The 14,982-nt window shown below is 39.6% G+C and overlaps 1 protein-coding gene across 2 annotated transcripts in view; it reads right to left on the bottom strand.

Moving 5' to 3' along the window:
- The window catches only part of KIFAP3 (kinesin associated protein 3), a 257,782-nt gene that overhangs the window by 220,925 nt on the left and 21,875 nt on the right, over positions 1 to 14,982 (bottom strand). For both annotated transcript variants that reach the window (XM_010594968.2, XM_010594969.3), the window contains exon 2: positions 3,014 to 3,145. In XM_010594968.2, the coding sequence (XP_010593270.1) occupies positions 3,014 to 3,145 (132 nt within the window). The remainder of the gene's footprint in view (positions 1 to 3,013; positions 3,146 to 14,982) is intronic.

The following is a 14,982-nucleotide window of genomic DNA, read 5'->3' as shown; positions in this document are numbered from 1 at the left end:
ATGGGAAATCTTGAGACTTTCAAGAAAGTTGATTGAGAAGAGGCACAACAGAAACTCTGTAAACAGATTTTTCAAATCTTTTTTAGATTCATTTCCTATCAACATACATATTAGCAATCTGATTCATCTTTCCACCCAGAGTAAATACATTTTCTTCTTTTAGCGTGTAGCTCTCTCTCCTAAACGCTTCCCTATTATGTAAGACAAGGAAAAAACAGGTAGGACTAGAATTTTTTAAAAATGTTTGCAGAATGTTTACTGGATTATCCTTATAATCAAGAAATAGAATCTTGATTAGGCAGCTTAAACCTATTAAGGAGTCCTGGTGGTACAGAGGTTAAGCGCTTGGCTTGGTCAGTCCTTTGAAGCCCACCAGCCGCTCCATGGGAGGAAGATGTGACAGTCTGCTTCTGTTACAGCCTTGGAAATCCTATGGTGCTGTTCTACTCTGTCCTACAGGGTTGCTATGAGTCAAAATCAACTCAGTGGCAGTGGGATACCTATTAAGACAGCTTAACCTATTAAACTTGTACCTATTATGCTTATACCAAAATCACAAGAAAAGTACTCACATTATTTTTAGACCACAACCACCAATTTCTTACAAAGAAATCTTCAGAAGACTGGTCTCTGCTGATGATGCGTTTGTACACCCCTCTGCCCACTGCTGCAGACTGAGATAAAGTCTCCCGGACCTGGGCTGTAGCACTGACTCTTCCAATCTAATAACATGTTCACGTCACACTTATCTCAATCTGTATGAGTCCCTCTACCCTCTGGCATTGATAAAATCTCTTTCACTATCAACAAATCACATTCTTCTGTTTTTTGGTCTCACAATATGATTCCTCTCCAAATCTTGTGCAGCCAGGTTTGAGCATCATGAGGTTGAAACACTCAGGTTTTCCCCTCCCCCCTTTTTTTTTTTTTAACTCTAATCGCAATCTGTAGTAACTCTTTCCAGGTGGTGGACTTTCTTGTGAAGTACCCCTTGTCAAGAAGGCCTGAAGACTTTCTCATTTAATAATAGTTGAATAAAGCTACTGACTTTATCCTTAAAAGCTAAAAATTAAATTTCTCTCCTGAAACATGGAGGTATGAGATTCAAAAGGCTTTTCTTTGGAGGTCAAATTAATAAAATCTCAAAAGACTTTCATGTTTTCTCAAAATGTATAAAACTCAAAACTCAGGCAGCAATACAAACACAGAGAAGAGAAAAAGTATGAGAGGACACAAAAAATGTGTGGGCCTGTGGGTTAGAGTCTACTGCGTGAGTATGTATGTGTGCATATGTGTATTTTTCTTTAACAGATTATCTGGATGACTCAGTTACCTTTAATTAATAATCTATGTAATTTAGTCTCCCGTGGAACCCAAAAAAGGAAGACAGATTAGCAGAGCACAGTAAGATACTGGAGTCCCAGGGTGATGCAAACAATTAATGTGCTCAGCTACTAACTCCAAAATTAGAAGTTCAAATCTACCCAGAGACACCTGGGAACAAAGGCCTGGTTATCTACTTCTGAAAAATGAGCCACTGAAAACCCTCTGGAGCACAGTTCTACTCAGACACACATGGGGTTGACACTAGAGTTGACTCAGTGGCAGGTGGTTTTTGGTTTTTAGTAAGATAATGAAGTTTTCTTTGCAGGCTATCTCAGCCTCAACACTACAGACATTTGGGCCAAATAATAACTTGTTGAAGGAGGCTGTCTATATGCTGTACCATGTGTAGCAGCACCCTGGCCTCTACCCATTAGATGAAAGTAGCACCCCTCCAGTTATGACAACCAAAAATGTCTCCAAGACACGGCCAAAATCATCCCAAGTTGAGAACATCCCAAGTTGAGAACACTATATACTAAATAGAATGTTTTTCTGTGTGCTAAATACTATCACATGCACTCTGAGCAGCAAGTAATTGAATATATTTAATATCACCAAACAGAATACATTGAATTTTTTCTAACTAGCTTCCCTAAATCAATATTTTTTTTTAATGGAGGGAAGAGGATTGGGAGGGAGTCTAGGTGATCAGAGGCCATCTCTACTTCCACAAAGCTATGAAAGGAAGGCAAGACTATCCCCAGCATAAATGTAAGCTAACGAAGGTCAGTTCCCAAAAGGCTTTCGGAAATATCACAAATGCAGGAAGAAAAGATACGGGGAGATCTAAACCAAACCCACTGAGCGAGAAAATGCTTCTTATTACTAATATCGCTTAGATGGCTAGATTTAAAGGGATGAATTCAAGGTCTGTGGCCCATTTGGCAGTTTTTGAAAGTCATACTAAACCAAAAAAACCTGTTGCCATCAAATCAATGTCAACTCACAGTGACCCTGTAAGACAGAGAACTGCCCTATAGCGTTTCCAAGGAGCGGTTGGTGGATTCAAACTGCCAACCTTTTGGTTAGCAGCCATAGCTTTTATCCACCATGGCACCAGGGCTCTGCAATTCCAGGGAAGAAAGAAGAACAAACCCAACAAAACCAAACCCACTGCCGTCGAGTTGATTCCGACTCATAGCGACCCTATAGGGCAGGGTGGAACTTCCCCATCGAGTTTCCAATGAGTGCCTGGTGGATTTGAACTGCTGACGTTTAGGTTAACAGCTGTAGCAATTAACTACTACGCCACCAGGGTTTCCATAAGAAGAACAAGATCCACTTAAAAATAAATTTCCTAAATTAAGCTAAGAAGTCCCACATAAACATGTCTTTTATGACTGATTTCACAAATTAGTTTATATCCTATGATATACATTTACTAAATGAGATAAATCAGAATAGCTATTTTTCCACAGGTTTCTATACTTACATAAACCTGATTTTCTCTAAAATAAATAATACTATATAACTGTATTTATAGTTTAATATAATCTGCTTCACTAATATAAAATATGTCTATATGAATGCCACCATTTATCATCTGCGCAGATTAAAATAACACCAAGTTTATATAAAGTTTACATAAGTTCACTACTTTTAACATGTGTACAATAAAGAAACTCACATTTTTTGGCATTCCTTTCGCTCTCCCAACATGGGATCCCCCATCTCTCCAAGAATGGTAGCTTCAACTTCATAATGAACAATGAGTGCTTTTTCTGATGGATGGACATCAATGTTTCCTCCTTTAACTTTCCTAGGACACACACACAAAAAGGCATAACCAGATTAAAAACTCATACAATGCTCACAGTTTTTATCTACCAGTTTCTTCCAAAAACATGTTGGCTGGATTAACATCTGCATTTAAATTAGATTTTTCTCTTGACTTGGGTCAAGAAATAACACCTCTTCTCCAACTCTGTACTATATACATAACTTTTGGGCCTGCAGAAAGTACCCTTATGAGTAACTCTACCTGGGAAAATACATTTATTCAAAGGACCGTGCATTAGTGCAAACTAACAAGATATAAACAATTAGGATGGTTTGGGAGAGAATGACCTAAACTAAAACTCTGGACTTCAAAAGCAAAGATAACTGCCCCAAGATTTATATTAATGACAACAACAAAAAAATCAACCTGCCCAACAGTTAGCTCATTAACTAGATCACAGAGTAAAATGAATAAATTAAACTGTAATACGTACTATGCATCATCTTACATAACTGTATAAATTCCAACATTAAAAGAAGAAAATCTGTTGCAGTTGAGTTGATTCTGACTCACAGCAAACCTACAGGACACAGCAGAATTGCCTCACAGGGTTTCCAAGGAGTGGTTAGTGGATTTGAACTACCTACCTTTTGGTTAATAGCCAAGCTCTTAACCACTGTGCCACCACCCAAAAAAAAAAAAACAAAAACCCAGTGCCATCCTTGAGTATATTCCAGGGATCCTCAAATTATATCCAAATTGCATAACAACAAAGCACTTACACCTAATGGTCTAGAGTTATGTATATCAAGTTAGAGCGTCATTTGAAGTTTCCATAGAAAGGTTGTATACACTGTTCCCAGGCCCCTGAACTTACAGACGAATTCTTAATTGCTGTAAACCAATGGCCAATTAATCACCACTTGTCACTTGGCCACTTTAGAAGGTGATAAAATGAGATGTGCTAGAAGAGATTAAGCAATGGAAACAAGCAGATTTTCCCAGTCAGTAACAACTAGCTAGCAAGATAGTGGGGGTCCTTTACCCTGATAAGAAGGGACACAGAGAAAACACCTTAAATGTTATTTTAATTCCAATAATCAGAAACTCAAAGCTTTTCCTTCAGTTAGGAATAATACATTGCCTCATTATGCATATTTTCAATGCTATTTTTTAAATGATCCGTTTACCAGAATTATTTTTGGAAGGAGGAGTAAGGATCTGGTACCAGAACTAGGACTATGACTAAGAGTCAAGTGTAGAAATAGGGTAGACAATCAATAAACAAAGTCTAGGGTCTAAGTGGGTCAGCAAATAAACTAAGAAGGTCAAAGCTCGTTAAGGAACGGAAGCAGTTAGAAACCAGGCAGTATACAGACACAGATTAAACAGGACAGGACAGATTTCAAAAGGCAAAATAAATAGATACAACTTCAGGCTCAGAGTCAAAAGCTAGAGAAATCACAGCAATCAAAAGAACTAAGTAAGGAGAGTTGAAAAAGAGATGTAATATAACAGTACAGAAACCCAAAACCATGCCTGTTGCCATCGACTTGATTCCGACTCGTAGTGACCCTATAGAACAGAGTAGAACTGCCCCCCATAGGGTTTTGTAGGAGCGGCTGGTGGATTCAAACTGCCGACCTTTTGGTTAGCAGCCGAATGCTTAACCAGTGCACCACCAGAACCCCAGCACTACAGAAGCCATCTTAATAATACGGCAAACTGGTTATTTCCAGGTGAGGTGGAAAGCAATCCCAGTGCCTACCTTCTTACATAGGAGTTACGAGTATCCAATTAAGGGAAGAGAATCACGAGGATAAAATACAAGAGCGGCCTCCCAGCACTTTCAGTGTGTGTTCTACATGTTAGCAGCTGGTGGGGGGAAGCATGATCCTTGTCCTCCGGTCTAAGATCTTGCCTTTCTCCAAAGAAACCAAATAGTTCAAATAGCCTTATCATTTCTTTTTAGTTTCTGTTTGTTTTTTGTGTGTTTTAGAGGAGCGTTGTTGTTGGTAGTTGCCACTGAGTCAATTCCAAATCATGGCAACCCCATGTGTTACAGAGTAGAACTGCTCCATAGGGTTTTCTTGGCTGTAATCTTTCTGGAAGCAGATTGCCAGCCTTTCTTCTGTGACAGCTGGGTGAGTTCAAACCACCAACCTTTAGGTTAGCAGAGTAGGTTAATTAAAATTCTTTTATTTCTTTACCACAAAAGTAACTTATGTTTATTGCAGGAAGAACCCAGAAGAAACCACTTGTTACTATTTTACAATATATTCAAGACATCCTTCTATCTATAATACACAGAGTGCAGTAGCTCTAGAACTTCTATCTATAATATACAGAGTGTGGCAGCTCTAGATTTCTATCTATAATATACAGGGTGTGGCAGCTCTAGAATTTCTATCTATGATACACAGAATGTGGCAGCTCTAGAATTTCTATCTGTAACATACAGAGTGTGGCAGCTCTAGAATTTCTATCTGTAACATACAGAGTGTGGCAGCTCTAGAATTTCTATCTGTAACACACAGAGTGTGGCAGCTCTAGAATTTCTATAACATACACAGTGTGGCAGCTCTATAGTTTATAATATATAGAGTGTGGCAGCTCTAGAATTTCTTCGTGAGGGGAGGCTTAGGAGCAGCAATCCACTTGGGTTAAAACTCCATCTGCATAGCACTTTACATAGTATTGATAAAAATATTTTTTATGTGAATGTAGGAGGCTGACAGATACTCCAGGAGGGGTAACTCCCTCCCCAGCTCCCCGTGGTACTGCCACTGCATATATAAACCTACATATGTTACAAAACTAAGTTCACGTTACACATACTGTTTAGAAACGTACTTTTAAAACACTGCATAATGACTTTATCTAAGGGAACGCTTTGCCTTTAGAATTTCACACACATTCCATGTATTCCATTTGTTGAAACTCTTTATGACTGATGTAGAACAAATTTATAGTACTCATTTACAAAAATATTTAAAAACCATTATAGGACACTTGGCTGATTTACAAAGTAGTTCCTTTTTTTCTGCTTTAGGTCAAAGTTTAAATTAGTTTCTCATTAAACAATTAATACACATATCACTTTATGACATTGGTTGCCAACCCCACGATATGTCAATTCTCTTGCCTTCCCCATTTTCCATTCATCCAATTTTCCTCTCCCTGCCTTCCTGTCTTTGCTTTTGGGCTGCTGCGCCCATTTACTCTCATATATGTGGTTGAACCACACACATTATTGTTTGTTTTATGGGCCTGCCTAATCTTTGGCTGAAGGGTGAACCTCAGGAGTGGCTTCAGTACTGAGTTAAAAGGGAGGCTGGGGGCCATACTCTCAGGGTTTCTCCAGTCTGTCAGACCAGTAAATCTGGTCTTTTTTTGTGAGTTTGAATTTTGTTCTATGTTTTTCTCCTGTTCTATCTGGGACCGAATATCATGATGGCTGTCAGAGTAGACCGTGATGGTATCTGGGCACCAACCAGTTGTGCTGGACTCAGTCTGTTCTTTAAAGAACAAAATAGTTCTTTAAAGGCTCAAAGCACTCTGTAACTCAGCTGCTCTACGTGTATCATATATTCTATATGTACCATTTTTTTTTGGAATTGACAACCATGGTTTCAATTTCTATTTTGATTAGTAAAATATCCCAGCTTGTTCAGATACAATTATTAACTATGTCTGCACACAACCTATGAAAAGTACATTTCTGCTGCACAAGTTCTAAAGTTAGTAAGAATATTGTTTTTACCATAACAATGTGTCCCACCCAAAATTATATTTGTATTATCACCACAAAATGAATAATCTTTCTTCAACTCTGAAAAAGGTTTTAACATAGCATTCACAATGATGTCAGATATTTAACAATTAAGAGAATGAACTTCCAAATGCCTGGATTCCATGAATTAGATGACAAATTAAGTCATTACTGGAATTAATTGATCTTCTATTTGAAGCATCCGATATTGTTGTTGCAGGTGCTGCTCAGTTGACTTCAACTCACAGCCAGCCTATGCACAACAGAACGAAACACTGCCTATTCCTGAGCCATCCTCACAATTGTCGCTATGCTTGAGCTCATTCTTGCAGCCACTGTGTCAATCCACCTCATTGAAGGTCTTCTTTTTCGCTGACCTACTTTACCAAACTTGATGCCTTTCTCCAGGAACTGATCCCTCCTGAGAAAATGTCCAAAATATGTGAGACGCAGTCTTGCCATCCTTGCTTCTAAGGAGCATTCTGGTTGTACTTCTTCCAAGACAGATTTGTTCTTTCTTTTGGCAGTCCATGGTATATTCAATATTCTTTGCCAACACCACAATTCAAAGGCGTCAATTCTTCTTTGATCTTCCTTATTCATTTTCCAGGTTTCACATGCATATGATGCTACTGAAAATACCATGGTTTCGGTCAGGCGTACCTTAATCTTCAGGGTGACAATTTAGCTCTTCAACACTTTGAAGAGGTCCTTTGCAGGAGATTTGCCCAATGCAATGCGTCTTTTGATTTCTTTACTGCTGCTTCCATGGCTGTTGATTGTGGATCCAAGTCAAATGAAATCCTTGACAACTTCAATCTTTTCTCCATTTATCATGATGTCGCTCATTGGTCCACTTGTGAGGATTTTTGTTTTCTTTATGTTGAGGTGCAATCCATACTGAAGGCTGTGGTCTTTGATGTTCATTAGTAAGTGCTTCAAGTCCTTTTCACTTTCAGCAAGCAAGGTTTTGTCATCTGCATAACGCAGGTTGTTAGTGAGTCTTCCTCCAATCCCGATGCCCCGTTCTTCTTCATAAAGTCCAGCTTCTGGGATTATTTGTTCAGCATACAGATTAAATAGGTATGGTGAAAGAATACAACCCTGATGCACACCTTTCCTGACTTCAAACCAATCAGTATCCCCTTGTTCGGTCCCAAAAACTGCCTCTTGATCTATGTAACGGTTCTGCATGAGCACAATTAAGTGTTCTAGAATTTCATTCTTCACAGTGTTATCCATAGTTTGTTATGATCCACACAGTTGAATGTCTTTGCATAGTCAAGAAAGCACAGGTAAACATCCTTCTGGTATTCTCTGCTTTCAGCCAGGACCCATCTGACATCAGCAATGATATCCCTGGTTCCATGTCCTCTTCTGAAACCAGCCTGAATTTCTGGCAGTTCCCTGTTGATATACTGCTGCAGCCGTTTTTGAATGATCTTCAGCAGAATTTTGCTTGTGTGTGATATTAATGATATTGTTCTATAATTTCCACATTCAGTTGGATCACCTTTCTTGGGAATAGGCATAAATATGGATCTCTTCCAGTCAGTTGGCCAGGAAGCTATCTTCCATATTTCCTGGCATAGACGAGTGAGCACCTCCAGCACTGCATCTGTTTGTTGAAATATCTCAATTGATATTCCATCAATTCCTGGAGCCTTGTTTTCCGCCAATACCTTTAGAGCAGCTTGGACTTCTTCCTTCAGTACCATCGGTTCCTGATTATATGCCACCTCTTGAAATGGTTGAATATCGACTAATTCTTTTTTGGTATAATGACTCTGTGTATTCCTTCCATCTTCTTTTGATGCTTCCTGCGTCGTTTAATATTTTCCCCATGGAATCCTTCGCTATTGAAACTCAAGGCTTGAATTTTTTCTTCAGTTCTTTCAGCTTGAGAAACGCCAAGTGTGTTCTTCCTTTTTGGTTTTTCATCTCCAGTTCTTTGCACGTGTCATTATAATACTTTACATGTCTTCTCGAGCCACCTTTGAAATGTTCTATTTAGTTCTTTTACTTCATCAATTCTTCGTTTTGCTTTAGCTGCTCGATGCTCAAGAGCTAGTTTCAGAGTCTCCTCTGACATCCATCTTGGTGTTTTCTTTCTTTCCTGTCTTTTCAGTGACCTCTTGCTTTCTTCATGGATGATGTCCTTGATGTCATTCCACAACTCATCTGGTCTTCGGACACTAGTGTTCAATGTGTCAAATCTATTCTTGAGATGGTCTCTGAATTCAGGCGGGATATACTCAAGGTCATATTTTGGCTCTCGTGGACTTGCTCTGATTTTCTTCAGTTTCAGCTTGAACTTGCATATGAGCAATTGATGGTCTGTTCCACAGTTAGCCCCTGGCCTTGTTCTGACTGATGATATTGAGCTTTTCCATTGTCTCTTTCCACAGATGTAGTCAATTTGATTTCTGTGTGTTCCATCTGGCGAGGTCCATGTGTACAGTTGCTGTTTATGTTGGTGAAAGAAGGTATTTGCAATGAAGAAGTCATTGGTCTTGCAAAATTCTATCATTTGATCTCTAGCATTGTTTCTATCACCCAGGCCATATTTTCCAACTACTGATCCTTCTTCTTTGTTTCCAACTTTCGCATTTCAATTGCCAATAATTATCAATGCATCTTGATTGCATGTTCAATCAATTTCAGGCTGCAGCAGCTGATAAAAATCTTCTATTTCTTCATCTTTGGCCCTAGTGGTTGGTGCGTAAATTTGAATAATAGTCGTATTAACTGGTCTTTCTTGTAGGCGTACAGATATTATCCTATCACTGACAATGTTGTACTTCAGGATAGATCTTGAAATGTTCTTTTTGATGATGAATGCAACACCATTCATCTTCGAGTTGTCATTCCCAGCATAGTAGACTATATGATTGTCCTATTCAAAATGTTCAATACCAGTCCATTTCAGCTCACTAATGCCTAGGATATTAATGTTTATGCATTCCATTTCACTTTTGATGATTTCCAATTTTCCTATATTCATACTTCGTACATTCTAGTTTCCAATTATTAATGGATGTTTGCAGCTGTTTCTTCTCATTTTGAGTCATGCCACATCAGCAAATGAAGGTCCCAAAAGCTTTACTCCATCCACATCATTAAGGTCGAGTCTACTTTGAGGAGTCGGCTCTTCCCCAGTCATCTTTCAAGTGCCTTCCAACCTGGGGGACTCAAATTCCAGCACTATATCAGACAATGTTCCGCTGCTATTCATAACGTTTTCACTGGCTAATGCTTTTCAGAAGTAGCCTGCCGGGCCCTTCTTCCTAGTCTGTCTTAGTCTGGAAGTTCAGCTGAAACCTGTCCTCCACAGGTGACCCTGCTGGTATCTGAAGACCCGTGGCATAGCTTCCAGTATCACAGCAACACATAAGCCCACACAGTACGACAAACTGACAGACACATGGGGAGAAGCATCCGACAGCAGATAATAAATTGGTATCTTTTAACTGTTAGTAAACTTTTTTCTACTAATGGAGCTTGCAATAACAGCTCCTTCACTTTTTTTTCAAACGTGAACAAGAAAACTGTAAACAAAAATGTTCTAATTTAATTTAGAAAAAGTTTTTTTGATCTCAATGAAAAATCAGGCTTCACAGAGTGATATAAAGTATACCTTCTATAGAGCCTGGGTTAAACTGACATTTTTGGTCCCATTGTTCTTAACTGATAATTTCCGAAGTAGATCCAGGTATTTTTGGATTTTATACGGCTAGGGGAGTTGGAATCGACTCGACGGCAGTGGGTTGGTGGGTTTTTTAGTGATATCATACCTAAAACCAAAAAATCAAACCCATTGCTGTCAAGCTGATTCCAATTCACGGCGATCCTACAGGACAGAGCAGAACTGCCCCACAGGGTTTCCAAGGAGTAGCTGGTGGATTTGAACCACCAAACTTTTGGCTAGTAGCCGAGCTCTTAACTACTGTGCTGCCAGGGCACAGTGGATAATAAATGCTGACGATCAATGTATTACACATTCATCATCAATTTTCTTGAGAAACAAAAATTCAGTCCTTAATTTTTCATTGAACCTGTACTTTTTAAAAAAAAAGCTTAATGCTGCCAAAATGATTTACTGCAAAATAAAAAAGTTTTATCAAATAATAAATGAACACTTGTAGATTTACACTATGCAACAAATGACAAAGCCATTATAGGACGTGCTCCAGCTACTGTCTATACGCTGTCTGGCAGGGCTGCTTAGCATTTATTTCCTGCCCTTATTTCACAAATAGCTAATCTATACTTGTCCACAATTTCAACTGATCTTATCAACTGGTGGCCTAGCATATTCATGCATCTTCCAATCTGCAGTACAATAGGCTGTTTAAGTGAAAACTCTAATCACTCCTCATACATCTCACATACTACTAGACAAGACCGGGGAGAAAGTGGAAGTAGAAGTACAAAGTGGAAGCTTATCAAATTTATCCTAGCATAATGATATCTCATTAAAAATGAAAAATTAGGACAAACGCTAACCCAGGAAAAAACAAAAAAAATTTTTTTTTTTTTTTTTTACCCAGGAAGGATACCAGAAAACAGCTGAAAACTAGGACTGTCCAGGACAAAGCAAAATATATGATCACTCTAATCAAATCTGATCCTTTCTTGCCTATTCTCTCGAGTAATTATTTGTTCGTTTTCAATCCCATCTGCAAATAAACACAATACCTCAAAAACTAAAGAAAAAACAAAAACCCTACCCTGACCTCACAAAACGTTCCATTAACACTTTTTGTTGTTGCCCTCAAAACTCCAGAATAGTTGTTGACAGCTGCTCCAATTCTTCTATTCGCATGTGAACCCACTTCAGTTAAACTTTGCCTCCCACCCTATCCTTAGTCAAGGTCATCAATTTCATCCATGTTGCTAAATGCTTAAAGTTTAGATATTCACATTTCGGTATATAACTTACCTGTAAATTATTTTTGAGTTTTGTTGGGGTAGGAATACAATTTTAACTTTTCCCCGTAGAAATAACCAACTGTATCAGCACCTTTTACAGTGTCTTTTAAAGCTTTTTGGGGGCATAAATCATAGCAAGTACATTTTGCATCTGAAACCAGTTACCCTCTGCCATGGATTGAATTGTGTCCCCCCGAAATATGTGTCAACTTGGTTAGGTCATGATTCCCAGTATTGTGTGGTTGTCCTCCATTTTGTGATTTTCCTACGTGTTACATACCGTCATCTGAGCCTGTGGTTAAAGAGGATTAGGGTGGGATCTAACACCCTTGCTCAGGTCACATCCCTGATCCAATGTAAAGGGAGTTTCCCTGGGGTGTGGCCTCCACCACTTTTTATCTTACAAAAGGTAAAAGAAGGCAGAGTGTTGGGGGACCTCATACCACCAAGAAAGCAGTTCCAGGCAGAAAGTGCACCCTTTGGACCTGTGCAGATAAACTCCTAGTCCAGGGGAAGACTGCTGACAAGGACCTTCCTCCAGAGCCTACAGAGAGAAAAGGCCTTCCCCATGAGCTGACGCCCTGAATTAGGACTTCTAGCCTACTTCACTGTGAGGAAATAAATCTCTCAGTGTTAAAGACATTCACTTGTGGTATTTCTGTTTTATAGCAGCACTAGATGACTAAGACACTCTCCTCCTTCCCCAACACATAAATGAAACAAATGTTCCGTGAAATCATACTTATTCTTACTATGTGCAATGCATTCTATTGTATTCATAAGCCATTGATACACCATGACCTGAAGCTTGGAAATAAAACCTAAGAATAGTCTTCTTCATCACCAGTGTGCAATCTACCTGAAGCTCTATTTCTAGGCTTTTAAAATTTTATTCAATTTGTCTACTCAACTATTCTTGTATCAATAAAACCAAAAGACCCGTTGCCGTTCAGTCAATTCCAACTTGTAGTGACACTATAGGACAGAGCGGAACCGCCCCATAAGGTTTCCAAGGAGCACCTGGTGGATTTGAACTGCCGACCTTTTGCTTAGCAGCTGTAGCTCTCAACCACTACACAACCAGGGTTTCCATAGTCTTAATTTAGTTTAAAATGTCTTGATATTTGCTAAGGGAACTTTCCCCCTCCCTTTTTAAAAATTTTCTTGGCATTATAAGACCTTTGCCCTTCCAGTTAAAATTTTAGTATCATGTGTGAAATTCAGTGAAATCCCCTTTTTAGGATTTTTTTAAAAATAATTTTTATTGTGCTTTAAGGGAAAGTTTACAAGTCAGTCTCTCACACAAAAACCCATATACACCTTGCTACCCAAAAAACCCAGTGCCATCGAGTAGATTCCGACTCATAGTGACCCTATAGGACAGAGTAGAACTGCCCCATATAGTTTCCAAGGAGCGCCTGGTGGATTCGAACTGCGACCTTTGGGTTAGCAGCCGTAGCACTTAACCACTACACCACCAGGGTTTCCCATACACCTTGCTACACACTCCCAATTACTCTCCCCCTAATGAGACAGCCCGCTCTCTCCCTCTACTCTCTCTTTTCGTGTCCATTTCGCCAGCTTCTAAACCCCTCCACCCTCTCATCTCCCCTCCAGACAGGAGATGCCAGCATAGTCTCAAGTGTCCACCTGATCCAAGAAGCTCACTCCTCACCAGCATCCCTCTCCAACCCATTGTCCAGTCCAATCCATGTCTGAAGAGTTAGCTTTGGGAATGGTTCCTGTCCTGGGCCAACAGAAGGTCTGGGGGGCATGACCACCGGCGTCCTTCTAGTCTCAGTCAGACCATTAAGTCTGGTCTTCTTATGAGAATTTGGGGTCTGCATCCCACTGCTCTCCTGCTCTCTCAGGGGTTCTCTGTTGTGTTCCCTGTCAGGGCAGTCATCAGTTGTAGCCGGGCACCATCTAGTTCTCCTGGTCTCAGGCGGATGTAGTCTCTGGTTCATGTGGCCCTTTCTGACTCTTGGGCTCATAATCACCTTGTGTCCTTGGTGTTCTTCATTCTCCTTTAATCCAGGTGGGTTGAACCCAGTTGATGCATCTGAGATGGACACTTGCTAGCATTTAAGACCCCAGACGCCACTCTGCAAAGTGGGATGCAGAATGTTTTCTTAATAGATTTTATTATGCCAATTGATTTAGACGTCCCCTGAAACCATGGTCCCCAGACCCCTGCCCCTGCTATGCTGGCCTTCGAAGCATTCAGTTTCTTCAGGAAACTGCTTTGCTTTTGGTTTAGTCCAATTGTGCTGACCTCCCCTGTACTGTGTGCTGTCTTTCCGTTCACCTAAAGTAGTTCTTATCTACTATCTCGTTAGTGAATGCCCCTCTCCCACCCTCCCTCCCTCCCCCCCTCATAACCACGAAAGAATGTTTTCTTCTCAGTTCAACATATTTCTCAAGTTCTTATAATAGTGGTCTTATACAATATTTGTCCTTTTGCAACTGACTAATTTCACTCAGCATAATGGCTTCCAGGTTCCTCCATGGTATGAAATGTTTCACAGATTCCTCACTGTGCTTTATCGACGTGTACTATTCCATCGTGTGAACATACCATAATTTATTTACTCATTCATCCCTTGATGGGCATCTTGGTTGCATCCATCTTTTTACTATTGTAAAAAGTGCTGCAATAAACATGTTCGTGTAAAGGCTCTTATTTCTCTAGGATATATCTCAAGGAGTGGGATTGCTGGATCGTATGGTAGTTCTATTTCTAGCTTTTTAAGGAAGCACCAAATCAATTTCCAAAGTGGTTGTCTCATCTGACATTCCCACCAGCAGTGTGTAAGTGTTCCAATCTCTCCGCAGCCTCTCCAACATTTATTCTTTTGTGTTTTTTGGATTATTGCCAGCCTTGTTGGAGTGAGATGAAATCTCATTGTAGTTTTGATCTGCACTTCTCTAATGGCTAATGATGGTGAACATTTCCTCATATATCTGTTAGCTACCTGAATGTCTTCTTTAGTGAAGTAGTTATTCGTATCTTTTGTCCATTTTTTAATTGGGTTATTTGTCTTTCTGCAGTTGAGTTTTTGCAGTATCATGTAGATTTTAGAGGTCAGGCGCTGATCAGAAATGTCATAACCCAGTGCCATAGCTAAAAACTTCTTCCCAGTCTGTAGATAGTCTTTTTACTCTTTTGGTG

The sequence above is a fragment of the Loxodonta africana genome, chromosome 3, assembly GCF_030014295.1.
Source record: "Loxodonta africana isolate mLoxAfr1 chromosome 3, mLoxAfr1.hap2, whole genome shotgun sequence".
NCBI lineage: Eukaryota > Metazoa > Chordata > Mammalia > Proboscidea > Elephantidae > Loxodonta > Loxodonta africana.
This window is presented reverse-complemented; position numbering and strand designations above follow the sequence as displayed.